This window comes from Phascolarctos cinereus, unplaced genomic scaffold (assembly GCF_003287225.1).
Source record: "Phascolarctos cinereus isolate Bilbo 61053 unplaced genomic scaffold, phaCin_HiC Scaffold_5;HRSCAF=322, whole genome shotgun sequence".
Taxonomy (NCBI): Eukaryota; Metazoa; Chordata; class Mammalia; order Diprotodontia; family Phascolarctidae; genus Phascolarctos; species Phascolarctos cinereus.
The window spans coordinates 247,717,096-247,733,900 of NW_027555958.1; the positions used below are offsets into that span (position 1 = coordinate 247,717,096).

General features: G+C 46.6%; 1 protein-coding gene across 6 annotated transcripts; it reads right to left on the reverse strand.

Moving 5' to 3' along the window:
* Positions 1 to 2,284: 2,284 nt before the first annotated feature.
* Positions 2,285 to 16,697, reverse strand: VARS2 (valyl-tRNA synthetase 2, mitochondrial). 6 transcript variants are annotated; one of them, XM_078155488.1, is made up of 30 exons: positions 16,563 to 16,696; positions 14,077 to 14,311; positions 13,909 to 13,990; positions 13,691 to 13,791; positions 12,059 to 12,180; positions 11,819 to 11,885; positions 11,623 to 11,720; positions 11,388 to 11,469; positions 11,090 to 11,209; positions 10,764 to 10,875; positions 9,923 to 10,011; positions 9,166 to 9,256; positions 8,624 to 8,751; positions 8,407 to 8,510; positions 8,139 to 8,220; positions 7,733 to 7,809; positions 7,561 to 7,630; positions 7,329 to 7,434; positions 7,077 to 7,147; positions 6,788 to 6,913; positions 6,495 to 6,599; positions 6,272 to 6,340; positions 6,062 to 6,140; positions 5,842 to 5,969; positions 5,590 to 5,742; positions 4,334 to 4,540; positions 3,331 to 3,442; positions 2,973 to 3,148; positions 2,650 to 2,778; positions 2,285 to 2,551 (listed from the first exon to the last, which is right to left on the reverse strand). In XM_078155488.1, exons 2-30 carry the CDS (start codon positions 14,275 to 14,277, stop codon positions 2,462 to 2,464), a joined length of 3,177 nt encoding a protein of 1,058 aa, XP_078011614.1. In that variant the 5' UTR covers positions 14,278 to 14,311; positions 16,563 to 16,696; the 3' UTR covers positions 2,285 to 2,461. The 6 variants fall into 6 exon arrangements, with proteins under 6 accessions (XP_078011614.1, XP_020829825.2, XP_078011617.1 ...); XM_020974166.2 differs by having other exon boundaries at positions 16,460 to 16,696; XM_078155491.1 differs by lacking the exon at positions 16,563 to 16,696 and adding an exon at positions 16,403 to 16,560.
* Positions 16,698 to 16,805: the final 108 nt, after the last annotated feature.

Sequence of the window (16,805 nt, forward strand, 5' to 3'; positions counted from 1 at the left end):
CCTTTGCCATGACTCCATCACCTTCTGTTTTCTCCAGCAGAAAGCCCCCCACTATCATCCCTACACTCTCATTTTCAATCTCTATTAAAGAGAGACTGGCTCCTTCTCTGCTTCCTAAAAACACACCTGATCTTCCCCACCCATCCCTGCTAGGCACTGTCCTGCATGCCTTCTCTCCTTCTCAGCTAACCTCCTTGAGAAAGCTGTTAGCTGCTTCCATTTCTTTTCCACTGTCTTCTAGATCCTCTGCAGTCTAGCTTTCAACCTCACCATTCTACAGAAAATGCTTTCTCCAAAGTTAATCCTATCCCCCCCAAATTTTTTGTTTTAATAGCTTAATCTGATGGCTTTTTCTCAACCCTGATATTACTTGATTTCTCTGAAGCTTTGGATACCAATCATTCTCTTCTCTCTTGGCTTTTGTGATACTTCTCTCTCCTAGTTCTCTCCTCTCTGACTTCTCATTTGGTCTACTTTGCTGTATCTTCCTCCAGGTCACAGTCACTAACTAAGTATCCCACAAGGCTCTGTCCTGGTGGGGTCAGTTCCCACGAGTCAGTTATCATCTCTATGCCAATGATTCCCAGATCTATATGCCCAGCCCTAAACTCCAGATCCACATCACTGACTGCCTTTTGGACATCTTGAATTGGCTACCCTATCGACATTTCAACCCGTCCAAAAAAACTCATTATCACCTCACAAATTTGATTTTGATACAAATTTAAATTTGATACAAAAACTTTTTCCCCCCCATTGAACCATTTCCCTCGACCTAGGTATTAATTTCATTTATGCAGAAGTTTTTCAATTTCACATGAAGTTAGTTACCTATTGTAATCACCTTTATCCTTTAAGAATACCTTTCCTACCAATAGCTATGAGGTCTATGACATTTTTCTTCCAATTGTTTTACAGAATAATCTTTAATATTAAGGTCATTTAGAATGTACTGTGGAATATAGTATATAGTTTAAGACTAATTTCTGCCAAACTGCTTTCTAGTTTCCCCTGCAGTTTTTCAAAAAGGAAGCTCCTTCCTAAGTAATTTATGTTTTTTGGTTTATAGAACACTGGGCTATTGAGTTCTATTGTCTTTTACTCTCTCATCTAGTCTGTCCCATTGATCTACATCTTTCTTTTTCAATCACTGTAATTTCAGAAAAAGAAAGAGTTAGCTGTAAAAGAACGATCAGAAGGGAAAACTAATCTGCTCCTGATGGGATTCAAAGGAGAATTCTATCAAACTTTTAAAAAAACAATTAGCGCTAATGCTACGCAAATTATTCTCAAAAATTAAGAACACTTTACCATATTCCTTTTATGCAACAAGTACAGTCCTAATAAATTTTGTTAGTTTGGGTTATTTTATATTACATAGTTTATATTTTATTACATTTATACTACATAGTTTGTGAGTTCCCTATTATTCTCAGTTTGGTTAACATATATAACTGTGTAGTTGGTCCTGATAATTTAAAAAGTTTTCTTCTGATTTAGTCCTGGCATTTTTTTCAAAATACAGCTCAAATCCCACCTTTTTCAAGAGGCCAGTTCACCCCACCCCCACCCCCAAACATTTCTTTCCGTTTACCTCCTATTTACCCCTTATCTTGGGTGTTCCTGGGTATTAGCCTTCTTCATTAGCATGTGAATTCCCTGAGGACAGGGACTGTGGCTTCGCCTTTCTTTGTATCTCTCCAGTTTTTGGCATAGGCACAAGTGGAGAGTAAGAGCTTAACAAAAGCTTGCCCACTGACTCTCTGGGGGACTGTTTAGGAGCAGGAAAAATCCTAAATTGTATTGAGTATTGAAGGTAATTTTTGTGGCTCTAAATGTGTGTGACATCTTGGGACAGACACACTCGAGCCACCAGCCCACCCATGTGGTGGGGGGAGAGGGAAGCAGTTGATACTCTGGGCTCCACACCCCATTCCTGGAGCTAAGTATTCCCTAATCTGGTCCTCACTGTAGTCCCTAGATCCGGGAAAAATCTCTCCCCTCTTTTCCCGGGAAGTTGTTTGAAGAGCTGATACCACCGGATTGGTGAAAAGGCCTGGAGAAGCCAGCACGTGGTCAAGCCCTCTGGCCTTATGAGAGAAGAGGGGGCCTGGGGCACTAACTCCCACAGCACCTCACCCCTAGGTGTGTGGACTCCAAATCTCACCCCCAACCCCAAGACCAAAAGCAGCCCCAAGATTAGGTAGAATTCTTTTCAAAGGAACTGAAGAGCAAAGAAGACAACACTTGGAAAGAAGAACAAAAAAGGCACCAGACAGATGCCTTGGTTTAAAAAAGATATTTTAAATTATTTTACTCCTGAGAATGCAAAAAAGGCAGGGGGATGAGGGAGGCTGTGACAATTATGAATGTCCCACAGGATTCCCCCAGGACTTGGTCACCCTGACCCAGCAATACCCAGAGACAGGTCTGGTAGAGGGAAGGGACATACAGGTAGAATTCATGACTTTGTAGGAGTTGTATCCATCAGCTGCCGGAGGTGAGAGGTTGCCTGGTCCAACTTTGATAGCTCCAAGAGGAGGGAAGAGACCTTGGGGAGATAAAAGGTGATAATCTAGATATCTGGCCTCTCTGCCCACCTTCCCCCAAGGACCACAGGTATCTTGTCTCACTCTCCCAAGAACTCACCTTACGCTCTCTCTGCATCATTTCACTCCCCTCAACTGGGGTCCGGGATGTAAGGCTATCAAGTTGTCCCTGGAGTTTCTGTCTTCTGGCAAGCAGGACTGGAAGATGGAGGTGAGGGTCCACCAGGCCCTGGGGAAAGGACAGGATTAGATATCTCAGACCTAACGTCTACCAGTATATCTTCTTTTTCCCATCCATAATACCTTCTATTCTTCTTTTCTTTCTGCTTAACCCATCCATCCCCTGCATCTCTTTCTTTCTTATTCCTTACTCACCCAATTGCCACTACTCTCAAACCTTTTTCTTCCCTCTCCCACCCTCACCTGCAGCTCCATGTAGACCTGGGTGGTACTGTTGAGTGAGGCCTGGGCCCAGCCTTGGGGGGATGCCTTATTGTAGGGCAGGAAGCTCACAGCCCCACAATGGGCCAGGGTGCCCAGTGGCTCCAGGAACTCTTCATAGAGACACTGCTCTTTGGGCTCTGAACATTGCAATAACACTGGGCAAGATGATGGGGAAAGAGGAGACTTAAAAGCAAGAACATTAGGCATCTGGTCGCTCCCCTTATCATAGCCTCTACACCCTTCAGCAGCCCATGTGTGATGAGATCTCTAGTTCTCATCTCTCACACACCAACCCCTTCTCCCCTCAAGGACTTAGGTATTCAGGGGCAATACTCACCTCGGGGCCGGGCCTTGCTGAGCTGGTACATGGCTCGGAGGCCCCTTAGTGTTTTCACAGCCTCTTGAACCTGAGAAAATCGCTGTTCCAGTTCTGGCTGACACCAATGCTCCTGTGGGAATTGGACCAACCATAGACCACATGTCTGTGAGTGCCAGTGAGAGCCTACTAAAGAATGAACTTGTCTCCCTATCCCTCTACTGCCTATTTACAAGGCCAGGTGACTATGTCTCACTTTGTCAGCTCTCTAACCTAGAACTCATACCCCATTACACAGAAAAGATTTAAACCAGGTTCAAGACATTAAATGAAATATTGATAGATCTGTAACTAATGACTGAGGAAAACTAAGATGTTTCCCTAACTTTTGTGGGAGACATCACAGAAAACAACCTTGCTCTTTGACCAATCATGCTTGTCAAGCTGTCAGACAGAATTCTAGGTTGGGTCAATTATGTTCTTCAAGGGATCCCTGTGGCCCCACCATACTGTAATCCAGTGACCCTGGACAGGCAGTGAACCTACAGCAGCAAATAAGCATCTAAAAGATTCAACTCTGGAAGGCTCCATAATAACAAACCACAAAACCGTCTGATAATAAAACTTAAAAGAAGGTTATTATTATTATACTACAGTAGTATAATAAGCTAACCTTGAGAAGATGCTCTACATGTGTATGACACATGATGCTACCAACACTTCCAGAAGATCCTTTATCCCCCAACAACTTCCACTACTCTACCCAGACCCTCCCCAATACAGAGAACCACAGAACACTGTGGCTCTGAAAGGAACCTCCTTTCTTACATCTAGTCCAAACCTGTCATTTGACAGACGAGAAAACTGAAGCCAAGGAGACTAACTTACAGAATGTTAGGAATAGAAGGGACCTTAGAAGTTACTTAGTCCATCCTCATAATTTTATAGACAATATGTTAGTGGAAAAGTGCGACTCAGAACTTAGGATCCTTGACTGCACCACACTGAAGTGAATGTGGCTCACCAGATTTTGGGCACTGGGGTAGGAGGCAACACAGATGCTTCGAGCTGGCGTACAATCTGGTTGGCGAGGCAATCGCTGCCAAAGCTCTTCAGCCAGAAAGGGCATGAGTGGGGCAAGGAGACGAAGCCCAACATCTGCACAGGAGTACAGGGTCTGCAATGGTCCAGGGGCTTGGGGTGACCTTGACAACACAGGTTTCACTGACTCCTGGAAATTAAGGGCCAATGTCAGCTATGGAGGACTCCAGAGTCACTTCCCTCCTCTGGCTAGGTCCCCCAATTATTCCTCACTACCCCCCACCCCAATTCCATACCTCAAAACAATGGTCGCAGTTTCCTTCCCCCTCCCTCCCCAATGGGTGACTCAGTCTCAAGATGGCTCTAGGACCATTCCCTGGGATCTTAGGTCAGGGAAGAGCTACTGTGTGATTTGAATGATCCACCGTCGAATACTCTGCCAAGAATCATCCCCTCCTCTCCAGCTAAGTTTAACCTACTCCACAACAAGTGTCATGTATACAATATAAAGAACCTCAACCATAAGTTCTCAAAACCTTGCTGACTGCTTATTACAAACTGGACAATGACAGAAGCACAGGGTCATGGAGTTTAGAGTTGGAACAGACCTACTTCAGAGATCATCTAGTCTAGCTGAGGCCCAGTGGCCACTCCACCAAAGTCACACAGGTCATGAACATGCATTTAGAATATTTTCCTTTGTGGACTAACTGCACAACTCCCCCATGCTGTTTTAGCCTGAAATCATGTTTTTGAAGAGTCAGTTAAGATTAAGTAGGGTACATAATTACATATTAGTATTATGTATTAGGTATTCCAGTGGCCCACATTGGCCCCCAGAGCACACTAGACTGACTTCCCAGTTCTCTCATTGGTCCCAGGAAGAATATTCGTAAAGATGAACAGGTTCAGATTTTTCTCCTGCTCCTCTGCCTCAATCTTTCAGGAATCCATCTGTGTGACTATTCCTCTCTTCCCTCTCTCTCAGGCAACTGCAGGGAGGGTGGGGGGTGAGGGGCAGAGTAGGAGATGGGAGGGGAGGAATCTCATATGTAGGCTCCCAAGAACCAATCCAATGGGGAAAAGAAACAAATACCAAATGGTGTTTTTCGCTCTCTCCTCAATGTCCCAAGAGGGCTCCATCATGGAAAACCATGAGATCCGACGTGAACTTAGGGGAAGGACAAGTACAGAGGAAAATGCCACCCCGCCTCGGTGCCTTCTTCCTCCTAGGCTCACCAAGTAAACATCACAGAGTTTATGGAGCCAAAAGTGGTGCAAAGCATGAGTGATGAGAGAGAGCTCTTGTGCCAGGAAGCCTCGCTCACATTCCCCTACAGTGAGGGCCAGGCAGCTGAGGACCCAGGCATCCATGGCAGATGAGGGAGACAGCTACGGGACAAGAAAAGCGCTCAACAACTTAGACAACCAGACGACTGATCCCTCCACCATGACTCCCTTTTATCTTCCCCCAATACAACCAACACCCACTTCTTCAGTGGGATGGGGTATAAATCTGTCTCCCAAAGCACTGAGGATGAATCGCATGGCATTCCAGATCTTGTTGCAGAAATGGCGGGAGCTCAGGACCTCAGAGACAGACAGGTTTATGTCATCCCCTGTAAGACAGAGAAGGTTCAGAGGGTTGGCTTCGTCAATCTCCCTTCTCTATCTCCAGAATCTATCCCCAACCTGCCTACCCTGGTCTTACCTTGTGTTCCATGAGAACACAGGATGAACCTCAGGGCATCCGTACCACACTCAGGGATTCCTTGAGGGAATTCCTTTCTCTGGAAGCAGAGAAAATAGAAAAGGTGGCTAAGGGCTGGCAGGCAAAGGAGAAGAGGTTCAAGATGCCTGTGTTTCTATATACATACAGCTTGGGGAAGGGTGAGCAGCAGACACCTGGGTCTCTCTCTACCTGTCCAGCAGCAGCAATCTGTAGCTCCCTGGGATCCAAGTTTCCCTCTTTCAGCTTCTCCTGTAGCACCTACGGGACAATATACATGGCTTCTATCTGAGGATTCACCTATTGCTCCACAGAATCTTTTTCCTAGCCCCAATTCCCCACCACAAGTTCCTCCACTCTTATTCAAAACTCATCCCTGCCTCTCCAAAATTCCCCACCCTTGGTTCAGCCTGACCTGTAGCTCTGCCCCTCTGATAACATCCCTGGGATCGAGCACATTCCCCAGAGATTTGCTCATCTTGCGGCCCTGCCCATCCCGAACCATGGAGTGAAGAAGCACCTAGGCAGGAGAAGTGAAGGATATGAAAGGAGTTAATTGGGCACAGGGACAGAGGTCTGGGAAGTGCATGCCCTGAAATCCCCTTTCCTTGGATTTCAGAGAAGATCCATGGGAGAAGTAGAGAGACGCTGCCTCTCTTCAGTTAGGCAGCTGTGAAAAGGAGGACAGGGAACTGGAGGAGAGGTTACCTGGGGAAATGGAATTTGTCCAGTGAGCTGTGTCCCTAGCATGACCATTCGGCCCACCCAGAACATCAGAAGGTCACTGCCTGTCTCCAACAAGGACAAGGGGTAGAACTGAGCCAAGTCTGGAGTCTGAAACACAAAAGAGATAGAACCAAGAGATAATTCAACCAGCCCCATCACTCTCCTCCAAGCCCCCAAATCTCTGCTCCTGGTCCCCATCCTCCATGCATCCTCAGTCTCATGACATCTTTCCCTATTGTCATCAATTTTACATCTCCTTAACCCATCTCACCTTTTGGGGCCAGCCCAGAGTAGAGAAGGGAAAAAGTGCAGATGAGAACCAGGTGTCTAAAACATCAGGGTCTGAGGGATGGAGTGAGAACAGGAACAGTGGGGATCTAGTTTTCTGAGGATTCCAGTCCTTTATTCCCCTTTGCATTTTCCCCCCACAGTTCCCAATCACCCTTCCCCATCTTCCCTAACCCAGCATCTGCTCTCCTCAGCCACCCAGAAATAAGCCTCCAGTCCCAGCCCAATTACCTACCCCTCTCCAAAGTAAGCTCCTTCTCTGGTCTCCCTGTGAGTTCTGCAGCTGCCTTTCTGGCCTCTGCCTCTGATCGACCTACCACCCAACATTCCTCACTGTCTCCCTACAAAAGAACAACTTGGAATGGATGTTTGGCAAGACTTAACAAGACAATTTGGAAAAGTAACTTCCCAGTTTCCTACCCTCTCCATTGCCCTGAGGAAACTAAATCACCCTGCCCTGCCTTTACCTCCTTTCCAACAACTCGGTAGGCTGGGATCTGATGTCCCCACCACAGTTGCCGGGAAACACACCAATCACTGTGGATGAAACCCCCACCACAAAAAAAAAAAAGTTACTATACAGCGTGATTAGATGCCTCTCTCTCTCTCTTCCTTAATCTCACCAGTGCTCTTACTTGCCTGATATTAGAAAACCAATGCTGCCAATTCTTCTGATGGAAGGGAGGGTTAAGACACAGGGCCCCTGATTCCACAGCCTACAAAGAAAGGGGACCTCAGGCAATGACCCCCGTTCTTGTGTCCCACGGGGCAAACTAATCTCAAATAAGATAATTCCAAGGTCCACATATCCTCTACTAGTATCCCAATCAGAGGGAGAGTCATAGAGGACATAACTGGACAAACCAGACCCTTCCTAGGTCCTGCCCAGGTCATCATATCCAGCTTCATGCCTCCATACCAGATAGCCCCTTATCCAGCTACCATCAACTACAGTCCTCATCGGGAAAGGGGACTCCCAGGCTCCCTCGTTCTCAGTTCCAAAAGGCCCCACCTCCCTTATGCGGTGTCCCCACTTGGGTCTCACCTGGGCAGCTTGTTCCCCCATTTTCTGGCATCGCACAAACCACTGGTTTTTCAGAAGATATTCCACCACATCTCCAGAACGGCTACAGAGGGGAAAGTGAGGCCCCATTCATTCTTTCATCCCCATTCTCCCCATATCCTATACCCCATATCTTCCTCAGAGTGGTATGACCTACCCTCCTTTTACTTTAGTAAAACTTTAGTCCTTTCCACTCTACTCCCACCCTCATTACCTTTTAGAGGTGTGGGTCATGGAGGAAGAGAATTACCTGCAGATAGGGAGTACCATAGGATGGTCTCGAATGCCACGAAAGTGCCCTTGTTCCTTAAGTGCAGACACAATCTTTTCACGGGCCACAAATCGGTGAAGGCCCTGTAAGGAAAAGTTCTTTGTAGGAACAGGGAAGCCTGTTTGGAGGCTATGGGGTGGAAGAGGACATAGTAGTATTCAGAAACCAAGAGGGGAAATCAAAGGTGTGGTACGACCTGCAGCCAATCCCCACAGGGAGAGACCATGGTCCCATCCTCTCCAATGACATTCACAGGGACCAGTTTGTGTCGTGCCCCAATCTCAGCATCAACAAGGCTGTGAGCAGGGGTCACTTTCACTGCACCTAAGGGAACAGCAGTGAGGAGATAATCAGACCACTGATTTTCCCTTCCTAAGCCCCATCTATAGTTCCATAAATCTACCCCCCCCATATCTGTGTAGGGAGAAGCACAAACTTCAAGTCAGAAGACATGAGCTCAGATCCTGGCTCTGCCACTTACTAGCCGTGTGGCTGTGTTACTTAACAACCATGAGACTGTTTCCTCATATGGAAAATGGGTATCTATCTGGCCTATCTCACAAGGGGGCCATGGTTATCTCTAGGTAATATTTATGCAAATTATAATTACACAAATGTAAGGTGTAAAACTACTATTCCTTGTTATCCTCCCAGACTTCCCTGTGACCTTAATCTCCTTTCTCTCCCCCTTCCCTAGTCCTCCCCTAGCTTTCTTCCTCTCTCCTAGTCTCCACAAACCTGTGCCCAGGTCAGGTTGGACTGCAGGGTCAGTGATGAGGGGAAGGAGCTTTCCACTTAGTGGATGACGGAGTTGGCGCCCCTGGAGGTGCTGATGAGGGGAAGAAAGGATCAGTCAGTCATTCAACAAGCATTTATTAAGTGCTTTCTATGGATCAGGTGTAGACACATTTGTTGGAAGGAAGAGAGAATGAGGGCATTGGGGATAAGAGGGAGAAAGGGAACAACTGAAAGGAAGAGAGTTCAGAGACAAAATCAAAAGATCAGGATCCTAGTATTGATTTTTTTTTTTTAGTGAGGCAATTGGGGTTAAGTGACTTGCCCAGAGTCACACAGCTAGTAGGTGTCAAGTGTTTGGTCTAAGGCTGGATTTGAACTCAGGTCCTCCTGACTTCACGGCCGGTGCTCTACCCACTGTGCCACCTAGCTGCCCCTCCTAGTATTGATCTTGTCCCCATTAACTAGCTGTATGACTTTGGTCAAGTTTCTTATGAAGTATGTAAGAACCTCAGTTCAGCTTCTTAGACCTCAGATTCATTATTTGAAAAGAGAAGTTCAATCACATGATCTCTTATTCCTCTTCCAGAGGACTATAATTTTACAATTCTAAAAAGTGGGTCAGGACCAGTAAGAAAATAAAGGGTGGTCTTGAGACAAGGAAATGGAGCCAAGAAAAAAAGTGACTAGACTCTTGGAGGGGGTAAAAGTAGACTGGGAGTGTGAGGAAGTCAGATGGGTAGAGGCAGTCATTTATTACTATGTATCGGGGGTCATCAGGATGAACAGCCACAGCTACATCACCAGGTAAAGTCTCCGGCCGTGTAGTCCCCACTACAATCTCTGTGTCTAGGGAAACATAGAACCAAACCTGAATCAATTTCTCATTTCCCAGAAGAACCTAGAAGAATTGGGGATGGGCGCCCATCCTAAACAACAGCTTCCTCAAAAGTAACTATGTAAAATAGGGATCAGCACTCCCAGGAGATGGGGTTTTTTAGTCTTCTGAATGCCCAGGTACTCAGAAATTCCCAGTAGTTTGAGTGGATGAAGCAGGTGGGAGAGGCTGGGATTGGGAATTGCTCTCAGAGCCAAAATAAACTGTGAAATTCCCAGCAGGTGAAATGGAAGAGGCAGGATCTTCTATAGGTGTTCTATTGTCCTCACCATAAACCCTACCCATCTCTCAGGGCCCAAGGCAAGTCCCTCCTCCAAGATATTGACCAAGACTGCTCTACCCCTCACTAACTTACTACTTTTCTTACCCCCTAAAGCACTTCTAGTCCAAACTACAGAGTTTGACACTGAATTATTCTGTTTCATGGGTGTCAGTCTTATCTCCCTATCCTGAGAATAGGGAAAAGATATTTATGTATCCCCTCAGTGACCAATGCCAGACAGATGAGCAGCCAGATAAAAGCATAGTGATTAATTAATTTGAAGATCTTAATTGTGGAATGAAGAATAGGCTACCACTCCCTTCCCATTCCCCATGCTGGAAAGTGGGAGATTCCAAAGGGTTTGACTTGATACTCATAGACAGACAAAAACAGGAAAGACTAGGATGCACTAAGTCAGGCAAGAGAATAGATGGAACTCACCAGGGTCCCCATCTACTGGGAAGGCAACAGAAACGAGGAGGCCGAAGGAGACAGGGTAGGGACAGCCTGGAGGGCAGAATTCTGTTCGGCCAGGCAGGGGCCATCCCTCTACCTGGGCATATCAGGAAAGATTGATGTCATTATTCTGTGTTCATGGCCTTAAAGGACTCCTAGTTGATATTCTTCCTTGCCTACCCTCTCCCTAACCCACCTCTAATCCCATCTGAGAGGCTCCAAAGTCCAACTACCCTTTTCCCCCTAACATGGTACGAGGTATACAAAATTGAACCCATCCCCTAACCTCCTCACCCCAATCTCACACTTACTTCAATATCTGAGATGGCTGACCTCAAAGCACATGACCAATTGACAATCTGCTGGTCCCGGTATAACAGCCCAGCTTCATACAGACGGACAAAGGCCTCCGTCACTGCCAATGACGAACGCTGAAAGAAGGTCTATGTTCACACCTGGCTTTCCTTCCTCTCTCTTGTGCTCTCACCCCACCACATTCTGTCACCCCTCCTAGCAACCAAAGTATGCCAGGCTCTTCAGCTCTAAGTTTGCATTCTCTCATCACCTAATCCACCATTCCCTTTGGAGACCAAAGCATCTGGTACTCACAGCATCCATGGTGAAACATTCTCGATCCCAGTCCAAAGAGGCCCCCAAAGCTTGTAGCTGCTCATAGATCTCAACACCCTTTCTGTTCCCAGGAAAAAAAGTACAGTGACTCCCCCTGCGTAACTGTCAGGGAGGAAAACTGGGCAGGGTCAGGACAGGGAAGCTGGATGCTTAGGACCCTGGAGAGAATAGAACATGGGGGAAAGAAGAGCTGGAACTAGGGAGCTCTACTTACTCTTCCTTCCACCTCCATACTTCCTTTAGAAAATCCTCTCGGCTCAGTTCATGTCTCCTTATTCCCTGCTCCTTCCATAGCTGCTTCTCCACCACAGCCTGGGGTAAGGAAAGAGGAGAGATGGAGAGAAGGACAAATGGCTTCAAAGAGGGAAATCTCCCATATCTTGACAGAGTGAAATGGGTCAAAGAAATACCTGAGTAGCAATGCCAGCATGATCTGAACCTGGGATCCACAGTACCTGGTCCCCTCGCATCCTATGCCTGTGATAGAAGGACCCAGAACCTCATATATATCTGTTTAACTTGATCCCAACATCCTCATGACCCCTCAGTACCTGCATGACCCAACTCCTCCCTGTTATCCCAGAGACTCATCTCCCCACTTTCCCAGCCCCATCTCACAGGAGCCAGACACACTCCCCTCTCCCTCTTACCAGCGCACAAGGGCATCCTGTATGGACACAGTGAGAGCGTGGCCAAGGTGCAGGGAGCCAGTGACATTGGGGGGTGGGATACACATGGAGAAAGTCTCCCCCGTGGCCTGAGGCAGCTGGGACTAGGAGGGGCGGCAAAACACAAAGTCAGAGAGGAGCTGGGAATAGCAGAAAGGTCGAGGAAAGGTATTTACCTAGGACAAGAGAGCCCCCTGGTGTCTCTAGAGCTGAGGTGCTGTAGGGAAGAAGGCTTTCACATTCTAGGCAGACAGCAGAAGAGAGAGATCTTGAAGGCACAGAAATCAGATTCCTCACGAGCTGCAGATCTCAAGGCTTAGCAATTTCATTGCTTTTCTCAGCCTAAAACCAGGCTTATTTTCTTTGCCCTAAATCAGCTCCTTCTTCTGACTCTCATATTTCTGACTCAAAATTAATACCATCCACCCTGTCTCCCAAGCATAAAACCTTGGAACTCTCTCCAGCTCTCCTCTCTCCCTAACTTCCCGTGTCCAAGCAAATCCTATCCATTCCACCTTCACAAAATCTCTCACATGTATCCCCTCCTCTCTATTGTCACCACCACCAGCTTCATACAGGCCTTCATTATCACCCACAGGGATTATTGCAATAGTATCTTATCAAGTCTTCCCACCTCCACTCTCTCCCCACACCAACCCAGCCTGGGAGAGAGCATGGCATAGGAAGTACTAATTCTGGAAACAAGAACTTGTTAAAATTGTGGCTCTGCTCCTCGTTAACAGCGTGACCTAGGGCAAGACCTCTCATCTCTCTGGGCCTCTAAAGTCTCTTCCAATTCTAAATCTATGATCGTAAGATCTGGGTTCAAATTCTATTTCTGATGCTTCTGACCTGTGTGACCTTGGCCAAATCAATTAGGACACAGTCTCCTCAGCTATAAAATGAGAGGGACTCAGGAGGTTCCTTCTAGCTCACGTATGAACTGGTCATGTTACTCTTCTGTACAAACGTGTTCAGGGGCTCCTTGTTGCCTTCCCAGGAAATTTCAAACTCCTCTGCCTTTTGCATTAAAGGCCCTCTCCAGTATAACACCACATGCCTCTTTTGCCTTATTCTACTTTCTGTACTCCCACCCAACTAGACAGCCCTCTATTCCCCAAACAGGTTCCATGTTCTTTTTCCTCTGGGTTTCGGCTTCCACTACCAGGAATGTCCTGTCTTCCCTCCTTAGCTAGCTGACCTCCTACCCGCCCTTTAAAGCCCAACTCAAACACTGCTTTCTCCAGGAAGTCTTCTCTTACTCCCTTTTATATCTCATGTAACACTTTGTTCTGCAGTTCTCTAATGCACGTACTGTGTAACATTGTGTATTATGCCTGTGCTAGTGTCTTCCTTGTGCCCTGACTGGAGAAGCAGCCCAGGAAAGTAAAAAGAAGACTGGATCTGAAGCCAACGAACCTAGGTTCAAATGCCAATTCTGCAACTTGATACTTGTATGACCTTTATCAAACTAGGCCTCAGATCTCCAAAAGGGTTGAATTAGACAGTCTCTACCAGCTCTAAATCTATTATCCTACAATCATGAGCACTACGAGGGCAGGGATCTTATTTACCCAGGGCCCAATATAGCTGCTACAGACATTAGTTACTGACCTGATATTCTGGTTTGAAGAACCCCTCTTGAACCCACCAAGGGTACCAGGCAGCCTCAACATATCGGGGACTGTATGTAGGAGGCAAGGGTCCTGTGACATCTAGGGGCAGAGACGGAAGAAAGAATTCTATTATCCCTGAACTTGCTCAAATATGTCTTTACTAGACAACCAAAATACTGGGAGTAAGGGGCAGGAAAAGGCTTTCATATCTGTTACCTTTTTTTTCACCAGGTTCTGTAGGGATTTCATACAATACTATCTCTTTAGCAGTCCAGCTTTTACTAGGCCTTGTTGGTAGCTGAAAAAGAAATCTGATAAGATTTGGGAAGATTTACTAGACTTTCGAGCATCCCCTAGCCCACCCAGACCTTCCTTCCCCCTTACCTTGCTCTTCTTTGCTGTCTCTGCCTCCAAAGCCCCCTGCTTTTCTCGAAGTCGTTTCTGTTTCTGTTCCCGATTCCTTTGGGGGACAGAGAGTCCATGAGGATAGGGTTTAGTGGAGAAAGAGTGGGGCCAGGAGATACTCTGGGGGTGTTTCAGTCCCCAAAACTTGGTCCGAAGAGGGGCCAAAGACAAGTGGGACATTGAAGCTGGGTGGGCAGGGGACCAGGATCTCTTCCTGGAAGAGAAAAAAGACATTCACTAAGAGCCTCAAGAATCCTCTTCCTTTATTTCCTCAGTGATAAGTCACTCATTTCTTTAATCCCAGCTATTTTATTCACTATGCCCTTTTGTGTATAGTTTCTCCTCAGGTATAGGACTCCCAACTTTGTTGTACAACGGGAAAAAAAAAAGCCATGGACCTAAAGATTCAGGTTCTGGTCCTGGCTTTCCTACTGACTTGCCATGTGACCTTGAACAAGTCATTTTTAAGTGTTTAATAAATGCTTAGTGTCTAAAGGACTTTCTAGGTTTGCTTCTTCATCTGCAAAACTGAGATAAAAATACCAACATTGTTCTTCACTGAATATTAAAGATAAGGAATTAGACTCTGCTCCTGAGGGCAGGGTTCCTCTCTTTTCATACTTGTATCTCTTCTAGTTCCAAAGTGCCCAAAAGAAACTTTTCTTGGACTTACTGAAGTGTTTGTGCTTTGTAAACTGTAAATCTCCCTGTTTATTTTGTACTAGACTTGATTTCATTGGGAAAAGGTATCTTCTGCCAATCCAATCACTTTCTCGTATCAGCACAGTACTAAAAAATTCATTCACTGAAACTTGGAATAGGGGCGACCTGCTATTTCATTGACAACACTCAGAAACTTCTGGTCGAGGAAACTCCATCACAGGGCCAGAGGCCACAGGAGGAACTTGAATTCAGGTCTTCCTGAGTCTATGACCAACTTTACCAGACTGCCCCATAGCTGATACTTACGTAGCACTTAAAGATTTTTGAAGACTTTATACAAATTTTATTATATTCCCCTAACTAACCCACTAAGGCAAATACTATTGTTGTTTGTCCTTCGTTTTTCAAGACAGTGACATTACAGGATGCAGTGGATGACCTTGGCATCTTGATGTCTGAGCAAGCTCTAAGCACTCCACAGTACTTGTTTCAGCTGCCCTCATGCCCACTGGAACAAATTGTTCTCATCCACCCATTCCACCAGGGAAGTCTTCACATGTTTGGGACAGAAATCCCATCAAGAATGGGTTTGAGGCCTTTCAGTTACCCCCCACCTGGTTTAGTGCACCTTGGCAATGGTTTTACACAGGTGTGGCTACTTCAAATGTTACAGCTTCCTGAAGCCACAGTCACAGTTGCTTGAAATATAGACACTAAAGGTGGATGAGCAGCCCTGAAAAGGGCTCAGCAAGACCTCACTGGAGGTGCTGGTCCTCCTGAACACCCCATACACCAAAGCAAACACTAATGCTATCAGGCAGGGCAGTCTGGCATAAGAGATTTGGAGTATGAGGATAGATTACCTTGTATTTATTCTGTATACACTTATGTTATACATCCCATGCTAGAATGCAAGTTCCTTGAAAACAAAGACCAGCTTCATTTTTTATCTTTGTATCCCCAGTGCCTAGCACATAGTAAGCATTTCATAAATGCTCTATCTAAAAATAAACGCAGTCCCTTCTACCTTGAATTCTAGGATTTTCATTCCACAGAGGTTAAGTTAATCAGGAAGATCACATATATAGTAAGTAGCAAAACTGGAAATCAAACCCAGGCCCTTCAAGTCCAAATTCAGAATTTCTTCCCGCTGCACCACATTGCCTCTGGGTTTGAATCCTGACAATACCCCTAGCACCTCAATTACAAAATATAATTCTAAGGTTGGATTAACTTCATGACTTCTAAGGTCCCTTCCAGCTCTAAATCTGTGACCTTATTTTATCTCGATTTAAAGATAAGGAAACTGAGTCAGAGAACTTAAGGGGGCTAGGTGGCTCGCGGCTATTCCTAGGTGGATAGAGTGCAGTGCCTGGAGTCGTTAGGACCGGACCCTGGGCAAGGCTCTGGACCCGTGTAAACCTGCTTCCCCAGGGGCTGATGTGAGGATGATAAAAGCACTTGGCGCTTTGCAGAGAACATCGATTCATATGTGCAAAGTGCTGCGTAATCCTTGAAGTGGCACATAAATGTTAGTTATAACCCATTTGCGTCCCCTCACGCCGATGAGGTCTGCAGCCTGGTCTCCCCAGGCTACGCTCGGTTCCGAGATGCCCGCCCCGCACGCCCGCTCCCCCAGCACCTGGCTGCCCTCCCCAGGCACCCGACCACGTAAGTGGGTCCTGGATACTCCGCTCACGCTTCTCTGTCGGCTCCGTACAGCCTCAGGCCTGCCTCCCCCGGAAGTCCACAGGACACGAGGGTACCGAGAGGCCCCGAGCAGGACTGGCCACCCAACAGACCTGCCCACTCCCGGCCCGGGTGCCAGGCGGAAATTGGAAATGGAACTCGGCTGGGAAAATGATGAAGGCTGCAAGCAAATACTAGAAGGTGCGCGTGCGCACCCAGAGCCCTCGCCCCCTCCAGCGCGCCCATAACGGCGCATGCGCTTCCAGGAGCCCCACCTACTTCCCACTCAAAAAAAAAAAACCACGAGGAAGAAAACTACTCCAACCCCTGAGAGGAGGGACTAACGGCGTCCTGGG